Source organism: Odontesthes bonariensis, chromosome 15 (assembly GCF_027942865.1).
Source record: "Odontesthes bonariensis isolate fOdoBon6 chromosome 15, fOdoBon6.hap1, whole genome shotgun sequence".
NCBI classification, from domain to species: Eukaryota; Metazoa; Chordata; class Actinopteri; order Atheriniformes; family Atherinopsidae; genus Odontesthes; species Odontesthes bonariensis.
In genome coordinates this window covers 14,927,009-14,947,690 of record NC_134520.1, presented here as the reverse complement: position 1 = coordinate 14,947,690, position 20,682 = coordinate 14,927,009, and the positions used below count along the sequence as shown (strand labels likewise).

General features: G+C 40.5%; 1 protein-coding gene across 15 annotated transcripts in view; it reads left to right on the top strand.

Moving 5' to 3' along the window:
* Positions 1-20,102, top strand: part of celf5a (cugbp, Elav-like family member 5a) — a 190,059-nt gene extending 169,957 nt beyond the window's left edge. For 2 of the 15 annotated variants that reach the window (XM_075485142.1, XM_075485133.1), the window contains exons 7-13: positions 1,045-1,210; positions 2,983-3,012; positions 8,519-8,734; positions 9,027-9,113; positions 11,355-11,498; positions 13,330-13,493; positions 15,092-20,102. In XM_075485142.1, coding sequence (XP_075341257.1) covers positions 1,045-1,210; positions 2,983-3,012; positions 8,519-8,734; positions 9,027-9,113; positions 11,355-11,498; positions 13,330-13,457 — 771 coding nt within the window. In that variant the 3' untranslated portion in view covers positions 13,458-13,493; positions 15,092-20,102. Of the gene's footprint in view, positions 1-1,044; positions 1,211-2,982; positions 3,013-8,518; positions 8,735-9,026; positions 9,120-11,354; positions 11,499-13,329; positions 13,494-15,091 lie in introns of all 15 variants that reach the window. The other 13 variants (XM_075485131.1, XM_075485129.1, XM_075485144.1 and 10 more) reach the window with 10 other exon arrangements.
* The last annotated feature ends 580 nt before the right edge of the window (positions 20,103-20,682 follow it).

Genomic DNA, 20,682 nt, shown 5'->3' with positions numbered 1-20,682 from the left:
CCTATGCATATGAATAGATACTCCATGGGCTGCATTTGATGGAAAATAGTTTCAGCTCTCACTTCTCACTTCATGCTAAATAGAAATGCAGAGTGAATGAAGGCTATTGATTTTATCTCTTCGTGGGATTGTCCAGCAGGTGAAAATCGACTGCCATTGACTGACTAAACATGCTTTTTTACTAACATGGTCTTGAATTTGAGTTGCTTGTCATTGCTTGGTTTAAGAATATTATTTTGGTGATTTAGGGTCTAAACTCGCTAAATTTACAAGGAGCTTTTCAACAGAAAAGACTGTGGTCATTCAGTGGTGGTCCAACCCAAATGTATCCTATCGGAAGAACACCCTGCATTTTGGTAAGATACTAGCCAAGTGAGAGGACTGGATGACGTCCGACTTGATTATAAAACAAAGAAAATTTGAAGCCCTTGATGAATGTCAGCCTGCAAGCAGCAATCATCAGAAATACGTCAGAAAATTCAGAGATGAGCCAGGGGAAAAATGGACAAGAGTGGGAGGCGGATGTGGTATTTCCATACAGCCAAACAAAGTATTGTGAAGTTTGACAATTGTAAGGAAAAAGCCTTTGCGACTCTGCAAACTTTGCCTGTCCCCTGAGCACAGAGATAATGTGCACATGTCAATGCCTTGATTTGTATGAGCCCAACAGACAGCTATTAAATCGTTTCTGCAGCTGGTGACAGGCTTCCTGCTGGGAGGAAAGACAGATTCACTAAACATAGGTTGACAGGCTTCTTTTTTCTTCTCTTTCTTGTATTCTGCTCTACTTTCTCTGCACTTCCCTTGCACTATGCATCCATCAACCTCTACATACCTTCCTCCCTCTGCCCTACCCTTGCCATGGTTCTCTCTTGGTCCCCATCTTCCGTCTTTCCCCTGACTCTTCTGCAACCTACTATATTTTTCATCGCCATCTGTCCTCCCCTCACCTCTCTCGTTCCCCTGTCTCCCTCCTGCTCTCTCTCGCACATCCCATCCAACCACCCTCTCCTCCACCCATCTCTCCGTGTCCCTCTTCTTTAGCTCATGCAGCAGCAAGCGGCCATCATGGCAGCAAGCCACGGAGGTTACCTCACGCCTAGCGTGGCTTTTCCCACCACACAGATCCACCAGATGGGGGCGCTCAACATCAACAGCCTCCCACCCACCCCCATGACCCCGGTGTCGGGTGAGTTTCATCAAACCCTGGGTGAGCACTCGGTTTCATTCCCTCTCGTCTTGTGTGTTTTTTTTTTCTAAACAACGCCAGCAGGCTCAACTTGTGTTTTTAATCGTGTCTGTATGCATATCGGTGTGCAAGTCTTTTCTGTATGTGTGTTAAGACTAGAATCTAGAGCTGCGGCATGGCCAAAAAGAAAGAGCGCCTGCTTAGTTGTAATCCAAAATTATTCCTATGGAGGGAAAGAAGTAGTACAATGAAATTTGCATGTTTATGTTGTTTGCGAATGCTGAAAATATTTGGGGTTACTGTTGCAGCAGAAGAGTAAGGAATATCAATAACTAAGTTTACAGATAAGGCATTCATTTCCCCATAGTATTTTGACCTTGCGCTTTGAAGCACTTGGGCATGATCTGCATGCAGTTGTTTTTGTTTTCCATTACAAACAGCTCCTATGCAGAAACATTATAGAGAACTGCCATAATAGAGAAGAGGGAAGGACCTTGAAATACCTACCCACTGCATAAGCATTGCCTATTCAGCAGTATTTTGTTTTCATTTAAACAGAAGAAACTTGAAGATTCTTCACTTCACAAAAGCATAAGCCCAAATAAATTATACAGTATCTAAGTCTTTGTTGTGTACTGCTCACCTACTTTGTCAACTCTGCAGCATTCAGTTTCTAAGTTGATGTCTTTGGTGGCTTTTATCGAGTTCATGCAAGAGACACTACAATCACCAGAACAATAAGACCAGTTTTAGACGTTCTTTACAGTGATCATTTGAATCTAGTTTCTACAAACCTGCAGCACTTCTTGTTGAGCTGCAGTTTTTGTAGATAAAAGATATTCCGTTCACCAAGGTGCTCTCAGTCTTACTGTTTAAATCCTGTTTGTTCTTTCCATACATAATTCCCAATGTTAAGCTAAATCGGAATATGTAGAAAATTTGCAGAGCAAGCACAGAGGAAAGCGTTACATTGTAACCTTTAATTCAACATGTCTCCACCTAAAGCCATCCAAACTCATGTATGTAACGTAAGATGTTGCCAGTGGACACATATGCTGTAGACATACATGATATGATTCTCACCACGGGGCAATATATCTTGAGAGCAGACCCATTTGTCAAATATTCACATTGATGTTTCCAGTGCAAAGTGTGCACTTTTGGGCGGGTGTAATCAATCTGAGACAGTGATTAAAAGCAGAGCTCAGTCTTGCTGAGAAGCTCCTATTTTGACAGCTATAACACTGACAGTATTGCAATTCAGACCTTTGTGTTCAGCATCCATACCTGTATTTTGCAACACAATGGTGCTGATTGAAGACAGTGCAACTGTGTCGCAAGGAGCTCAGGCTTTGTATATGCGTGTGTGGGTGAGGCTGTGTGTTTGTGTGAGGGGCTTTGTCGTCCTGTCGGATTGTAGTGTTTGTGTGGTTTGTGCATGGAAAATATGAAATCAGTGCCTTGCTTCAAATGAAATATTGCTGATTTAGCTTTTGTTATCTACGAAAAGTGCACCAACTACTTACGAAGAGGGAGATTTAAGTTTCGTATCCTCTGGCAATTCCAGGAGCTACCAATCTGGTTTAAGCAAAGAACAAAAAATGTTTATGTTTAAGATACATATATTAAGAGAGAAGCCTGTAAATCAGGTACGTGTGAAGTGGTGGAATTGATATCATTTTCCACCAGAGTCCTTGTGAAAAGGGTGATTATAAAATGTTGGGGACTGTCGTGAATATTAAATCTGTTGTTTTCTTTTTTTTTTCATTCATTAATTTGAGGGCCGCTGCCAGCAGCTGGAGGAGTGGTAGCTTGCTGCTTTGGTACGCACAGTTATTTTTTGCTCTCCTTTTTCACACTCACAACCATGACTTATTTAGAGTTCGTTGAAGGCATACATAACGTTACTGGCAAGGATGTCTGTATAAGTAGGCCAAGAGATTCTGACACTACTGAGACACTGTAGGAGGCCTGCCACAAGTTGGTGGAATAATTCATTGTTATATCTGAATCTTACAGTGCATTTCTGTTTTGATGGAGGTTTCAATTTTGCATTAAGTTGTCTCATCATTCAAATTAGAGTTTGAAATCTTTGGAGGTTAATTAAAGTCCTCTTTGCTTTAGAAATAAAAGCTGCTGTCTATTGACAGCTACACTAAAGCCTGTCTTGATTACGCACAAAGCTCTGCATTCACATAAAGCCTTGATGATGGTTGCATATATGAAAAACCTTTCTGATCTTGGGGTAAATGTGTGATCTTAATCTTTTATTCAAATGATCAGGGTAACCTCTGCAACAAGAAGAATCTTGTTTGACAGCAGGCTGGAGTACAAAGAGGCTCAGAGGTTAAGGGTGTTACTCTGAAAACAATGAGACATCCATTTGATCAACAGATGCAAAGCATTTAAGCTTGATGGTGCATAAGCCGTTTGCCAGATGGCTCAGCTGATTAGAGCATGTATCCTTACAATGATGCATGATGATGCTTTTTGAAAATAATGTTCACCAGGTGCTGCTTCCTGAGTGCAGCAGAAGAAATAAAAGTTAAACAAAACAAGGGAAAGCAAGGAGAAGCTGGAGAAACAGGATTGGAAAGAGGGAGGGTGAGGGAAGCAAGGAGGAGGGAAACGGCGAGAGATAAGGATCCCGCTGGGTATATGTGGTGAGGAACACGCAGAGTCAAGGATGCTTTATTTGGATGAGAAAAGTGTGTAATCAAAGTCGCTCTAATGTTCTGTTGCATGGTGCTGTTCCACAGTGAAGATGTACACGCACAAGTGCATTTTACACAAAATGCACTGCAGATGCTGCACAGCCAGAGACAACCCACTTACAGTGAGGCTGGATGAGCCACAACATCCCTGCTGGATTCAAACATGGTTACATCGCCGGTGCAGAACACTTCCATGGTGACAAACACCAGGAAACTAATGAACTGTTTGACATGGTGATCTTTCTTAATATTACCTTTCCTCCATGGCTCATAGCCACATTATATTTAGACACACTATTTTTGAGGAGCAATTCTAAAACAAGCAAACGCAAAGGGTGGATAAGCTTGGAAGTTTATTTACTGCGGAATATCAACTAACAGGCTTACACATCGGTTACACACCACATCAGAGCCTGATGAAACAGCAGGCAACTGTAACACCTTTTGGTTCTAACAAATGGGGTGACCTTCAGCTCTCAGTTGCTCTCAGACTGTAATGATTGATCTACCGTAGTTGCTATCTTTAATGTCGTCATATGAAACACATTTGCTTTTTTCAAATTGTCTGTAAGCTAACTAAAATGTTCAAGTGTGAAGAAACAACAGCTTTGATGTGATGTTAAAGTAGTCAGTGTGTCATACCTTTGAGATGTTTACTTTAGCGAGGATGCTAATCCTGTTTGCACAGACCCGTTTATCTCACAATAACACCAATCCCAAAACTGGGTAGTGAGTCACTGTAGTATCCACTCTTCTCTTATTCCTGCATGATAAGAAAAGAACGTACCTCTTGCAGGGGCAGTATATTTCTTTTATACGGTGTATGATTCTAGCCTCTTTGTCAGTCAAGCTGAAGGACAGGTAGTCGGTGAATAAAACTTGAAACGCAACAGTTGCTGAAACTCTTAGATGGCCTGGGGATGTGTAAGCCAGCCAGAGTTCCTTTAAACAACCACCGTTTCTTTGCCATAATTTTGCTTGGCCTGCAGCCACTAGATCCAGGTGACACATAGAACTGAGGGTGTTGCCTTTAGCAAGCAAAGAAAATGTAGAACACAGTTCATCATGCAGCTTAGCTGTTATGATTCTTATTCTTTAGCCGTTCCAAATAACTTCAATTCTGTTGAAGCATCTATGAGTGCTGGCAAAGTATCCTTTGTGTCAGTATTAAATAAAAATTTAAAATCATGCTGATAGTAGTTTCAGTATTTCTAAGCTATTAAACAGGAATAAGAGACACTCCTCTGGTTCTACACATTGTACTTGGTTGTACTTTAGACTGTAGATTAATTCTATCTTCAAGGGCAAAACTATTAAAAATCTCCAAAGGGTCTTTGGATACAAATGACGGCAAAACCACTGAGCTGCATGAGTGTGCTCTCACGGCAGCTCTTGTCTATTCAGATCTGATCTGTGTGAGCAACACTGAGGTGTGCACCAGCAATGGAGCTTCAAAAGCTGCCCAGATATCTGCTAGATCCTTTTCCCCAGCTGCGTTGTGAACTTTTTTCCTAACTTCTAACTCCTTTCATGCATTTCATTCAGTCTTTTTTTCAGGCTAACTTCTTTTCATTCCAGAGACGGTGTTTTGTGGCTGCACGGGGTTGTGTCATCAGCATACCAGTACGTCCTGACAGCCATTAACGTGATAATTGATGAGGATAATAAATCAAGGGGAAACTTATCAAGTTAACTGATGTTCCCAACAGCAGCAAATCCTTAACTTATTTACTGCAGATGGAGTCTGCATTACTGATTTTTGTTAGAAGTGAAGAGGGTTTATAACATCTATAAACAGCTGTGAAGGACAATATTGGTAGGAGTCATGCATAATAAAACATAACACACTATGCCTCAATTACATAAAAAATGTGTCTTCGTGTGCATTTAAATATTTACTAGAGTAGATTTTGTATTAAGCTGAGTGACTACTAAACACTGAAATGAAGAAATGTCATGTCACTACTGATTTGCCCTGGAAATATTTATCACTTATCTAAAGGGCAATGTTCAAAGTCAAATAGTTTTTCTTGGTATGCCAACATGCCTTTGAATAAGCTTCTCTTCCCATACTTGGATTTATTATTCACAGCAGACAGACATTTTCTCCTTGACTCTAAATCGTCACATTTTAAATCAGTTAGATGAAAGCATCTGTTTTGAGTGCTTATTACTTGCTCCAGTAAAAGACAGTCCTTGTGTTGGTAATGACTGCACTCTCCAGTATGGATATGGCATTCCTCGATGATTTGAATGCATAATTAGCATAATAAATACTTCTGTCGCATTTGAAGACTCCTTTTGTGGGGTAATCATTGCGGGGAGAAAATCAACACTCCCCCCCCCTCTCAGTAGAACCTGCAAAAATGTGAATGTAATTTTGATTTCACAACATAAATAAATGTATGTGACATGCACATGTACTTACTGTTTGGCTGTGCAAACTCCTTTCGTGCAGTAATAATGAGGAGCGAATTGATTGAGTTAAGAGCTAGCTGTATAGAATATGTAATCTTCAGTCCCTTAGCTTGGGGAGTGGGAACAACATGTCATTATTACAGGCCAATACACGCCGCACAAGCTGACAGCCGCATGTAGATTGGTAGTCTTGTGTGTGCATTGTAAACAAGCTATGAATACAATTTTCCACCGTGGCAGAACTATATGTCCACTGAAGTATAAAATGAAATTGTCTTATTTTCTAGTTCATGATAGTAGGAAATACTTCCTTATCTCAACTGTGGAGAGGCATCTTTTGGCTCTCCTCATGTTAAATGTTAGACCATTGGGCCAGTATGGACAAAGATGATGACTAGGCCACATAAATGGTTTCCCCATCATAAGGGGGAATCACTGTTTTTGCGGGCATGGTGTTATTGTCTTTTTTTCCAATATCATGATATAATTTTTTTTTTTTACCATTAAGTTTAGATATGACACACAACTGTGTCAGATGTTTTCCCATTATTGTCAATCAGTGCAGTCTTTCTTTGACTGGTTATTCTTTTGTCGATTCCCTACTGTGGCGTTTTACACAAGGTAACCTAACTGGACTGTTCTCCTTTACCACAGACACCATGTTAAAGTTGCTGACCCTATAACTTATGTAATTGCGTGTTACTGGTCCACACTGCCACCTACTAGTCTTACTCCCACTATCACTACAACTGCTGCACATACATGGGCGTGAGCACACATAGCACTGTTAAGCTTTGGAAAATGAATTTGCCTGATGATGGAGAGGGTGCATTATCTGGTGGTACAGTAGAGTGCGTGTGGCCTGGGCAGACTAGCTGCCTCTGGCCCTCAGTGTAGGAACGGCAGTCTCCTGGGTTTTGGTAGGAGAACGGGCTGAAACTGGAGTCTAATTCATCACAGTTCCACAGGAAACAAGCAACGTGGGGAGGCCTCTCAGAAAAAAGAAAAAAGAAAAACAGAAAATAGTGCAAAAGACACAACAGTTCTCCCAATTCCCCTGATCACTGCAGTTGCCTACATGACTGTCAGACTCCTCGTAGCTTAAATGCTGAGACAAGGAGAGAAGAAAGAGAAGGGCCTGAAAGAAAATGGGGGAAAAAGACATATCATAGGGAGAGAATAACAACAGCAACCCCACATGTATTCTGGCATGAGTTTTGAGCATGTGATGTACAGCTTATTTACAGTTCCATCTCAGCGTATGATTTGTGTATTCTGGATGTGATTGTTTAGCCTCTCTGAACCCCCACTCACAGCGGGGTCCTTATTGAGGTACCAGATTGTGGGGATATGGGTAGCTGAAGGGTTTCCGTGACAACCTGGACTGTCTGTCCAATCAGGGTGAGGGTTTCCAGATTGAGAGGAGGTTTTTTGGGGAGCCGTACTTCAGCAAGCTCAGATGATTTGCCACGGAGAAACCCCCTTTGAGAGGCCATCACAACGTGAGATTCTGCTCAGAATGGATACTTTGACTTCTCCAGAATAATTGGAAACACTTTCTAACACAGGATTCTTTTAAAATGCATTGAATGACAGAGAACAGGGAGCATCCAATTTTGATTCCACTCATGAACCTCTCTGCAGCTGCCTGTCAGGCATGTACCATATATGTCACAACCCACCCATTTGTCAAACTGCCAACTGTTGTTCTTCTGTCTTTTTATTTTTTTCTATGATGTATAAAGGTAAGAGGCATCTTTGTGTATAAGCTACCTGCTCGCTCAAGCAAATCTCCCTCTGTAATCTGCTTCTATCTAGACCAGATCTTTTTCTTTTTTTTTTCTTAGAAGTTGCATAGTGGTTTCATCATCTTGAGCAATAGGAGCCAGCAGGGTATCGCACAAACACAATAGACAGGCTCATTTTTCACAGGTTGACTTCCCAGCTTTTCTACAGGATGTGTCACGGCAAACGGTGGATATGTGACAGACTCACATCGCACCCGTGTCCTTGCATTAGAGAGAGGATGCAGTGTAGCTTGTGGTCACGAGTTCTGTGTCTAATGTGTGTGTGTGTGTGTTTACTTTATCAATGCTTGCATTTTTCTTAATGCATTAAAACCAGTTTGTAGGGTCATGTAGATCCACACAGACGGTGTGCTCCTGATCCAGTAACAGTGAGCTTTTTTTTTTCCCAGCAGGCCTCAGTTCTCCACCAGCCAACATCACCACCTCTGCAGTGCCCAGCATCGTCACACCCATCGTCAATGGATTCACTGGGATCCCTCATCAGCCCAACGGACACCCTGCGGTGGAGACAGTGTATACCAACGGCCTGCCGCCCTACTCCACCCAGAGCCCCACCGCTGCTGACACCCTCCAGCAAGCCTTCACTGGTGTACAGCAATACACAGGTGAGAGGCAGGAATGCCTTGTTCACTGCTAAGTATTCCTGAGCTTTTATGCTTGGTCATATATGCCAAATGCGTAGCAGCTACAGGGGTATTTAGCAGGGTATTTGCTGTGCGGGTGTGAGGCTGTGTGTATTCAGATAGTGTAGAACAGCGCCCTTAGAAAACAAGATCAGAGAGCCTCTGATTACAAATGTTCTGCCTTTATGATAGACCTTAAGCATCCTTGACACTGTTCTCGGTGGGATTGCCTTTTTTACACTCCTCTCTCCTAATTTCTTCACCCTGTCTGCAGCGATCTACCCAGCCACCACGCTGACACCCATTGGCCAAACACTGCCCCAGCCGCCCCAGGTCATCCAGCAGCAGCAGCAGAGAGAAGGTGAGGGTGAGAGAACATTATTACTTTTACACTTTACACATCTCATTCATCCCCTGCAATAGATATAAAAGGGGAGATGAGCATGAGAGAGCAATATTGCTTTCACACTGCAAACGCTTATTACCTATATAAAAATCTAAGGGCGAGAGAAGAATGTCACTTTAAACAATACAGTGAACACAATGCACCTCTAATTCCGTGTAATGGGCAAATAGTTGGGTGGTGAATCTTTACATATAACACTTTTCAGCCCAATTTCAATTCGATTCAAAACTGATTCTCAATTTAAAACAATTCCATCCAGTGCAAAAAGGTGCTAATTTTAGAATTCGTTCAGCTCCATTTTGTGCAACAAAAAAAAAGGCAAGCTTATAAGCAAAGTGGAGTTGTAGGTGTGTCTAAGCTTATGGCGAGTTTATGTTTAAAACTTGTACATTAACCCATAGTAATGCAAGTACTGTAAAATAAAGTTAAATATAAGGCAAGAAATGGCCTTTTATTTCTCAGAATAAAACTAGTTGCTGTCCATCCATAGCAATGGTTTTGGATTCTTTTTTTTGTTTGTTTTCTTTTATACGAGGGCTATCACATATATCATTTTACCCGAAATTAGTTGGAATTCATAATTACCAGGCTCCCTTTCTTATCATTTGATTATTTTATGCACCACTGTATTGAAATGGCATTCTTTAAAAAGTATTATATGATTTTATAAGGGATCTTGAATTGTAAGGTGAACATATACATTTGTGCAGTAACTTTGGCAGAGATATTAAGCCCCTATAGCTGCTTTTTCTTCTGCTCATTCCAAATTCGCCGTGAGTTTGGTTATATGGTGCAATGAGCATCGATCAGTAACTGAATTTTAATGTTGTTCAGTTTCTTTCGTCTGTATTTTGGCAGATGATGTGAGCTCTGGTATTTGTGCCTATTAAATGAGTCACATCCTACTCCTTCTTCCCCGGAACAGTGTAGAATCCAAAATGCGCCCAAATGCTTGTTCTCACTGAAGGCAGAACTGGCTGAGTTTCTTGCCTGCTCCATACTGATTAATCTACTGTCTCTAAAAGCAGCACAGCGACTAACTCCCATCCTGGTGCTTCCTCGACAACATCAAAACGTATTCGATATGGCAGGCTGCAGACATGCAGAACGAGGCAACTTTGCCAACTGGGAAAAAAACTGTTTTAAAAACACAAAACAATTTTCTAATTTATAAATCAATTCTAAATGAGAAGGGGGATTCTTATGTGAATCAATTTCCCCACATACATAAATAGAGTGGAAAGGTGGGGAAAACATTATTACTGAAAGCAGATCAAATCTAATCTTAAGGAAAAGACATATAAAGAATGGGGAAGTAGATCCACAGCAGGGTACAGCCGTATTACATTTTGTATTTCTTTTTTGACACATGATCAACGGAGGCCAATGTTTTTTTTTTTCATAAGTTGGAATTGAAGCTTGTGAAGTAAATCTGTGAGGAAAGTGGTGTTGCAGCCAAGAGGAACAAAAGTTGCAAAGATGTGGAAAGTACAACTGCGAGGAAATTGGGGCAGCTTGCTTCAACGTATTCAAAGTGTATTGGAATGGTTTTGACTTACACCTGGTAGTTATCTTAAAAAAGAAAAAGAAAACACACACGCAAATACCAAAATCTCTGAACTTGTACAATTTGCGGTGAAAGAGCAGTATTTCGTTCACTCCTGTTTGAGACAGAGCGGTGCCAGATAGGAAGTGTAAGAATATCAGCAAACGCCTTATATGAGGCAATCGAACCCTCAGTTTTGCAATTCATGTGCATGCCGGGCTCAATCTTTGTACTCACGCAAGTTTGACGGTCAAAAAGAAACCCTATGCAGTATTTCCCACATGAAATGGGGGAGCAAAAGGGAAGCTGAGGTTCAAAGAGTAAAGTTCATCTCGAAGTCGTCTTGGGTTAATCTTCAGACCTGCAAGTCTCCGTATGGCTGGAGAGAAAAAAAAGGAAAATAAAAATAATTGTTTGAATTTAATATTCAAAGTTGGTTAGATAAGTTCGTAAGTATACATTCTTAAGGGATTGTCTATACCCACACAGTATCAGTGAAATACTAATTTGTCCTTGTGACTCAGAACAGTGATGTTTTAGAGCTGATAGGGTCTGGCAGATCCGTCTCTCGTTACCTTGTTATATAATTTTGTAAGACTGCATAGATGAAAATGACAAATTAACAGCTGTTTCTCTCTTTGTGTATCCAGGTCCAGAGGGTTGTAACCTGTTCATCTACCACCTGCCACAGGAGTTTGGAGACAATGAGCTCATGCAAATGTTTTTGCCCTTCGGTACCGTCATCTCTTCTAAGGTCTTCATGGACCGGGCAACCAATCAGAGCAAGTGCTTTGGTGAGTTACTCCCTGCTGCATTCACACAGCTACGAAGCCCAAGACACACAGATGTGGTGTCATATGATAACACTGATGCACAGGTCACCAGTCTGATTTCCAATATGTAAAGGGAAGGGGGGCACATAGTGAGTGCCACATAAAAACTCACTATGACAGTACATTATAATTCTCAGATGCTGTTGACTCTGATTATGTTTGACAGCACCCTGACACAGAGGACTGGATGATTTTACTGCTAACTAGCTGACCTGAATTTGCATCTTGACGACTGTTGTGTTTTGCCACGAATTCTCTGAAAATAACTTAGTTGACAAAATAGCCATGATGCAGTCAATCAGTCCCCATGTCCTTGTTTCTGCTTGGCAGATGTGCAACCCCTGAAATCGTCCGGTGCTGTATCAGCATCCTGATCGCTGTTCTTTAATCCTAATATCTGTTAATACCTTCACTGCTGAGGCTTATTCACACACCTCCTCTCCTTTTGGCTCCATCAGACCCGCACACACAACCTAACAGCACTGGTGCAGACTAGACTGGCAGTGATGGTTGAGGGGAGGGCAAGGAACAGGGCAATTATGGATCAGCATTTGTTTTCACTCAGGGGAACACAGAACTCTGGGCAAAATTGATCACCAGTGCTGACTCCCTATGTGTGTGTGTGGGAGGCTTGATAACATAAATTCATGAGAGAAGAGCAATTTGTACTATTGACTAATACACTATACGTTTACAACATAATGTTAGGCCTGGGGAAGGAGGGAGCACACAGGTGTAATTAATCTAGAAAGGAGTAAGAGGGTATAAACTTAGATTTATGTGGCGCAAAAGACAAGGAAACAGACTAGACTGATCAGGGGGCTCCGATCCAACAACTATTCTCTTCTCCCAGCCCAAATGTGTTAAGCTGATGGCGGATTGGGAGGTCACCCCGATTCCCTCCATCTGAACTTTCTTCAGACTTCCATTCAAGCCTCCCCCTCGCTGCCAAACTTTCGCCCTAATGGGCCGAATTGGAGCCAGGCACATCAGGCAGACTCTCTCCCAGGTGGCTGTGGATGTGGAGAGGCCTCTGCAGTTTTTCATGGGTCATCAGCTGTACCTAATGACACCGCAGACACAGGGGAGTGCATCAAGCGGAGACACACTCCACTGCGGTTTCTGCTCAGTGAAATCTCAAGGCTTTATTTTTACACATGATGGAAACAGGATGTTCAGCATGAGTTTAAAGAGGGGCTTATCTTGAGGAAATGGACTGATGGATTTGTGTGTGCATCAAATTTGTCTCCTAATGATGAGATGTGTTTTGCTCTTATTTAGATTGCACAGAACACACCTGACCTGTTATTTTAAGCAGTTTTAAAGACAGCACCAGCATGCAGTTTAACATGTTCCATTCCCATAACACCGTTTATTACTTAACAAGAATCAATAATTCATTATGTCTTGATGCATCATTTTCAATTGGATCATCTAAAATATGTGGTTGCACCCTCCTTTTCTCGCAAAATTTGCTTGAGGGACGCTTGATATTAAACGCCTTCCTGACAAAAACAGTCAAGTGTGAAGTGAGAATTATTATAAGACCAAAGTGTCCCACCAAGACTGCTCTGTGACCCAGTGGTGCTTCCTGCCCCAACACTGCCATCTAGCCTCTTAAAGGCTGTTAACCTCTTCGAGAGGTAGACAGGGCGTAAGGATGAAGTCAAGAGTACTTAGTTTTTTTTTAACCTTTATTTATACTTGAGTTCCCACCTTGAATCTCATTGGGGTAATTACATCTACCTCATCTTCTCATAGGTTTAATTAACTTGTTCTTTCTCACTCACAGGTTTCGTAAGCTTCGACAACCCTGCTAGTGCACAGGCAGCTATTCAGGCCATGAACGGCTTTCAAATTGGGATGAAGAGGTTGAAAGTCCAGCTAAAGAGACCGAAGGATGCCAGCCGCCCTTACTGACACAGCCTACTTTCAGTATTCACTGCAGCAGCACAGGTGAGCTCAGAAACGTGCCTAAGCACTGTCACTGGTTCTTAACAAGGGTTTCTGTATAAGCTCAAGATTGACTTTGGTTTCAGTAATGCCACTTGATTTTGCCAGACTTGCTGCCCTCCTGACTTATTAAAAAAAAGGCCTGAATTTAAGCACTAAAATTCCCTATAAACTTGATAGAAAAGTATATAACATAAGGTTTAGTTATATGAGGACAAAGGAACTCCAAAAAATCTTATTTCAAGATTCTAGGCAAGAATGTTCCATTACAATTTCTGTATATTGTATATTTTTGGGAAAAAAATGTTCAAATGTTTCAGACTTTACTTCATAGGGCTGTAGCTTGTCCCAGTCATCATGTGATGCAACGTTTAAAGTTTTATAAATACTCAGAACTCCTCAAAACTTGTCCCAACAATCAGCAGCCACGGGCCTCTGTAAGTAGCTGCCTAGCACTCTGAAAATTTAAATAATTCATGCCCACAAAGCAGGAGGTGGCTATAAAAAAAGAAAGCCTTTTCAGGTATGTATTCCCTCTGTTTGTAGTGTAAATAAGAAATGACCATAACAGGAATGTTGGGGGTCAAGCTGAGGTCTAGAGGATCATGAAAAGTTCCTGAGAAAACTGCACAGGTTCACTGTTCTACTGTGCAGCCAAAACAAGCACAAACATGAAATGCATGAAATAATCATGACAGGAGAACTTTCAGTATATCCTGAGCACAATGTGAGCAAATAAAATAGAAACACTAACTTCTACACAAGCCTGACACCAGACTGATTATGTTAAGATATAACTTTTGGGCTGCAATGAGAAAAGGTACGTGTTATGAAAAAGAATGAAGAATTTTATAAAAATAGCACCTCTTGTATTAAGCATGGGGCTGGATCGATTACAATTTGGCCTTGTGTGTTTGTCAATGGCATGGGGGAGATTTTTGACTGAATGGGTGGGGTAAATTTAGATTATAAACATATACTTTGAAGATAAAAGTGCAAAAAGGATCGTTTGATTGGACTACATCAAAAGGGGCAGGTTTAAGGTGTTGCTCTCTCTCTCACTCTGGGACTGGAAGCCTTTTATGTCCAGCCTTTTTAAAAAGAAATCAACCAACCTGTTAGCTCAAAGACTGTTAACTGGCCACAAAAAACCGTTGCCAAATAAATTTTTACAAAGGGGAAGTTTCCAAATGCTGACAACGCAGGGCACCCAAAGAAATGCATTGAGTCTATTTTAAGAATTGAATAAAGAGTTGTGTTGTTCTTTATCAGTTGTTTTGAGCAGTCACGCCCACATTTTTGCTTGAAGCGAAGTTAGGTGTCGTCCAAAAAAATACAGTCTCTGCAGAAATGTAAGAATTGTAAGGGCTTGATTTCATATACAGCCCAGCAAGCATGATAATTGTGGGAAAATGTGTCATCGCTGTGACTGACAAAGATTGATTGGTGCTCCAGTGTGGGTAAGCTCTCTTCAGGCCGTTACACTGAGATAATGGAGCCATACTGACCCGTCCAAAGTTTAAACAAATGGATATTTGGATTGACAATTTAACAATCTGTGGAATTTAAAATAGTCCTTTCTTCTTCTCCTCTTTTTCCAGGTTTTAGAGGACACATGAAGATATCGTGGAGGAGTTCGAGTTTTTTTCTTTGAAAGTGAAACGTTTAAAAAAAAAAAAAAGATCAACACGTAAGGAATTTTTGGAGACATATCAGCATTTACACATGAAGACATAGGTTAGGGCAGTAGGAAGAGATGCGGAAGAGGAGGAGGCACCTCATCTGGGGACGTTACAGTAACAGATGGCACAGAGCGAGAACCGCGAGAAGAAAAAAAAAACGGGAAGAGATGTGATGAGACTGAACAACAGAACTTTTTCTTGTTGAGACTTGAATTGTTAATTAAGCAACAAACTAACAAACAAAAAAGCAGCAACAACAAATAGATTTCTATATACATATTATATACACACACACATATATGAATATATATATATAAGGAAAGAGGCGCTTGTGGCTTTTACTGGACAAATGAGGGTTAAAACTTGAAGATCAAAAAAAAAAAAAAACAGTGGAGAAAAGAAGCTATTCTATGTGTCCACTGACAGACTTTCTTTCTCTATCCCTCTTTCTCTTATTCTCTCACCGTCTCTCTCTCACCAAGCGCAGAACTATGACTCGTGGAGGTCACTGAGGTTTCCATTATCAACAGTAGAACTGCAATTCTTTCACCCCTAAGGGACCAAAGGACCAAACATTTTTATTGTTCTGAACAGTAATATATAGTATTAATGATACTAATACAACAAACTACTACTAATAATATTACGAGTTTAACTTAAGAAGAAATACTAGCTTCAGGTTGAAAAAAAGAGCAAGGGTTTTGGATTTCTTTTCCTTTTACATTTATAGCTACTGGGTTTGAGAATATTAAAACAACACAGAAAATGTATTAAAAAAAAAAAGAAGATAAAGCTGTACTATTTTAGCGACGTAGAATATATGGGTTAGACATTCTTTCGGGCATGTTCAGATATGTTCTTTTTGCCACTTCATCGTCATCCCAGCATTTCATCTCGGAAGTGTGATCCGTCTGTGTAAGTGTGTCACAAAGAGAAGGAACGAGTCCCTCAGTGCCAAAAGAGAAATGACAGAAAGCAACAATCAAAGGACTGCAGCATACAACCCCAATTAGAAAGAAGCCGGGATGCTATGTAAGATGTAAACGATAACAATGCGATGCTTTGCAAATTTATCAAAGAAAAAAACAGTTTTATTCACAAGAAACCATGGAAGACGTTTTAAATGTAAAAAGTGAAACATTTTACCATTGCAAGAGAAATATTAGCTCATCTTTGATGGCAGCAACGTGTCTCAAAAAAGTTGGGACATGGGTAAGAAAAGGCTGGAAAAGTATGCGTTACTAGAAACAAACAACTGGAGGAGCACGTTGCAACTAATAAGGTTTTCTGGCAACAGGTCAGTAACGTGAATGGGCGTCACAGTAAAATTTGCGAATACTTCGAATATACCACCATCAATATTGGTTCCCCTTGATCTTTTCAATCATGGATGCCACTTCCTCCAGACTAACGAAACGCTGTCCTTATCCAGCTGTTTTTAGACATGTTAGTGTCATCAAATTCAAGAGAGAATATTTTTCATGAAATAATGAAATGTCTCACTTTCAACGTTTGTTCATTGTTTTCTTTTGTGAAGAAAATATTAGATTTTGACATTTGCAATTTATTTGCATTCTGTTTTTATTTACATTTTACACAGCGTATCAACTTTTTTTAGACTTAGGGTCGTATTTAGCAAACTAGTACTGCCCTCCATTCTTGTTAGGACGCTGCCGTTCTGTAAGTGATCGTCATTGCCAATCATTCCATGTTATCATTAAAGCCTTGATAGTACAAATAATCTGACCATAAAGCACTGTGTTGAAAGTGTCGCCCAGCTGAGCTGGATACAGCAGTAAAATGGCACAGCATTTGTAGTTGCTTGATAAAATATACAAATGAGCCTGACAGCAGTTGTCAGAAAATTCCATGACTGCGTCACAGTGGTCGCTGCCGGGCCGTGCCCCCTCCCACTGCCAAGCTCCTCCAGCTGCTCTCAGCAGGATAGAGTATCCCCACCCCCTCTTCTTCTTCACCTCCAAGTGCCAGCATAGCTCACTCTTAACAGGGACCATCAGTTCACCATCGGGGGCCCCAAAGCTAACCCACAGCATAATTACGATAATGATAATATTGATCAGATGGGGAGAAGCGCTGCAGGGCAAGAGATGCACAATCAATTACACATTGGCATTTTGAATGAATTGACTGAGTGACATTTGCCTCACTGGTTTGGACAGGAGTCTTTTTCTCTCCTATTGTCATCCATATGGGATCCAGAATCTTAGGGCAGCATCATGTACTCTTTGAAGGCAGTTAAAATTTCTGAAGTTTACGTTGCTGCAACAAGATCTGTGCATAGTGTTTAGAGTAGCTAGTACAAGTTCTTCAGTGAAGAGCAGCTGCATATATATATATATATATATATATACATATATATATATATTTTATTTTTTTTCTTTTCCTGAAGGGTATAATAGCACAGTGAGAGCGTGTACAAAGTGAGAGGCAGCCTGGCATTACCAGCCTTAGGAGGTCAAATTAAGAGCAAAATGATCCATCAATTAGACAGCAGCAGGGCTGTAAGTGTGGATGCTACAGCTGCTGCTGCTTCAACAGGACGACAGCTTACCATTAGCGCCAGTCACACATGGCTCCTATACAGTGTGGTCATGACACATCACACTGTATAAGATATGATTAATTAACTACTGTCATCCATAGTGATGTTTTCCGCACCGAGAGACACAGTCAGTACACCCGAGATGAAATCTTTGTCATGACTTGTTTGTTTTTACTGAATCGGTCTTGTTCCCACTTAGTTGTGTTTCAATTTATTTTTTTATTTTTTTTAATTTCTTAATGTGTTTGGTTGTTTTTTTTTATCATTTATTTATTCACTTTAAATGCCATTCATTGTCTCAGTTTGCTCTCTGACGCATCTTGGCCCTCAGGACTTTGTGAGACTTCAGCGCTCTCATCGAGGCTCTAAACTTCAGTGCTTCAGACATCACATCACAACGCCTGTCCCATCCACTGAAGCAGAATCCTCTGAAAAGATGACGACTATGCCTTTGTGGTCTGTTGCAAAAGAAAAAAAAAAAAAAAAGAAGAAACTCTCCCCAGTGACTCCCCAGATCCTGATGACTGAATACTTGCATTTGATGTTACTTTAGCTCGGCTGCTTCTTTTATTTGTGTGATTGCTGGTTCACTGGATCAGCACTAGAAAAGGGGTGCAGAATTTTCAGTAGATGGCACGCCTCAGTGTTACCCTTATTCGCTGTATGTTGCTCCGTTGCAAGCAGTGTTTAGATGCTGTAAGGGAGACATTTTAGACTTGCCTTGTCTCATCATGAATTGCCAAATTATGCAAGCATATCCACTGCAGTTCCTCATCAGACTTTTAACATGTGCCAGACTTCCTCCAAAATGTAGTCTTATGAATATACTGATTTTCAGGAAGTGTTTAGCAGAGTGAAATATTTGATTTTGTGACATAGCGTAACATTGTAGGAAGAGGGTCAGCTCAGGCTGTAATGATATACAATATAGATTTCCAGTGAAAAGGTTAGATTTCTTATATATTTGCCAGAAGAAAGCTTCTTTCCCCTGGCGAGTTAATGTGAGTTTCCTCGCTGCTGTCAGAGCCAAGCAGCTTTAGGAAGCTGTGATATATGCCCTCTTTCCCCCAGGCTACGGAGGGCCTTATAAACCCTGTCAAAAATATCTTTTCTTGTGGGATTTCTACTTGAGAAGTTTTTTTTAAATTCATTTTTTGTTTTATTAATTATTAAAATCTAATTAAATTTTGCCTTCACAACAGCTTGAGTAAAGCTAATTAAAGATGGCAGCTGTGGTTGGAATGTAACGAGTTTGAAAGATGTTTGAAAGTTCATTTCAACCACCACCTGAGAAAAAGCGGTGTAAGCACTGCAGGTTTGTGGATGGAAACGGGTGCAGAAGCCTAAACATACATATCTGATGTAAGCCTAAAAGAAAGGGTGATCAAGTGACTGATTCCCCAAAAGATATTGAGCTGTAAAACATCAGTGAATCCCTGTAGGCTTCAAATGAAGTTGCATGTGGTTGAGCTAAAGTTGATCTCTTACATAATTTCCACTCTTGCATCCATTTTTATCATTTTCTTCTTTTGATATTTATCATGTTGTCTCTGAGCATGCTCAATGTGGGCCGGGAGGGGAAACGGTTAAAGATTCTGGTACTGCTCGTATTAATAGTATGACTCTTTAACTATGGTTTGAATGCTAAGGATAGTAGCTTATTATAAATATTAAATCTGTATATTATGGAAAATCAGCACAGGACCTTTTCTTTGGGTACATGTGGGTTAGGGTTTGAAATGTGGGGGAGGTTGGGTGGGGGTGGGGGTGGGCGGGGTTCGCTTTATAAAGATGTTGACTTTCTGGTTTCTCAGCACAAAGCGAACAAAAACGTAGAAACAGCAGTATGGAGTCTGTGAGTAGACTTTACTGACATACAGGGCGCAAAAAGAAGGAATCTCAGTACTATTCATTAAACCTGGGGGAGAAAATGCTGTTTACAGGTAGAATTGTTATTCTTTTGTTGGTTTTTTTTTCCTTTCTTTTTTTTTTTTTAAAGAGAGTGCCACCTGTTTTTGTGGCAGCGTCAGTACAGCATGGATTAACTGACAGGGAAAGCAGTATCTTTTTATAAAAAAAAGGAGAAAAAAAACTTTTAAAAACCTATGTGTTCTGTATTAGCCTGAGAAACCAAACATTTTTTCCCCTGTTGAAGTTTCTTAATACTTGCTGCTTAGATTACTTCATATTAATGATTGATGATTTAATAATTTTATAATTATCTAGTCAAGTATGTAACTTGATGTTTATTTATTTATTTATTTATTTATTTATTTATCTATTTATTTTTATTTATTTATTGGTCACTTTTTTCTTTATTTTATGCTTATGGTAAGATAAAGATATGTATCAAAAAGAAATGCTTATTGGGGCTTTTCTCTCTTTCTCTCCTTTTTTCCAATTTTACAATAAAATTTCAAACTGGACATTTTGTTTCTCACCCTTATGTCACATTGAAAGGAGTGCTTAGCCACGGTGCAAAGAAAGGGGGAGTTGTTGCACAAGAAATTGCTCTCCCTTCGGCATCTCAAGGACGTTGAAAGTTCACAAGAAGCAGATGCTGCAACCTCCTCCGGCTCACGACATCCGAGTCCGTCACTGACACGTTCGTTGCGTTGAGGAATGATGCCGGGATACCTGTGTAATTACCCTTTAAAGGATAACGGGGTGAAATCGTGTTAATGCTTTACTTTTCAAGTTTGGGATGGAAGCATAAAAACACAAAGCACCGTTCTGTAGCTCTCACACCAGACAGGAGTTAAGTGGCATCCATGATAAAAAAAAATCTTTCGCGTTGAAGACGCAGCGATTCAATGCTCCCGGTAGCTCTGTGGTGCAAAATATGACATGATTTTTGATGATTATTGTCAGTTAGCAGGGGTCACCTGACGATCTGAAATATGTGCAAGGACATATTTGTTGGTACATAATCATCAGACCACTCTCG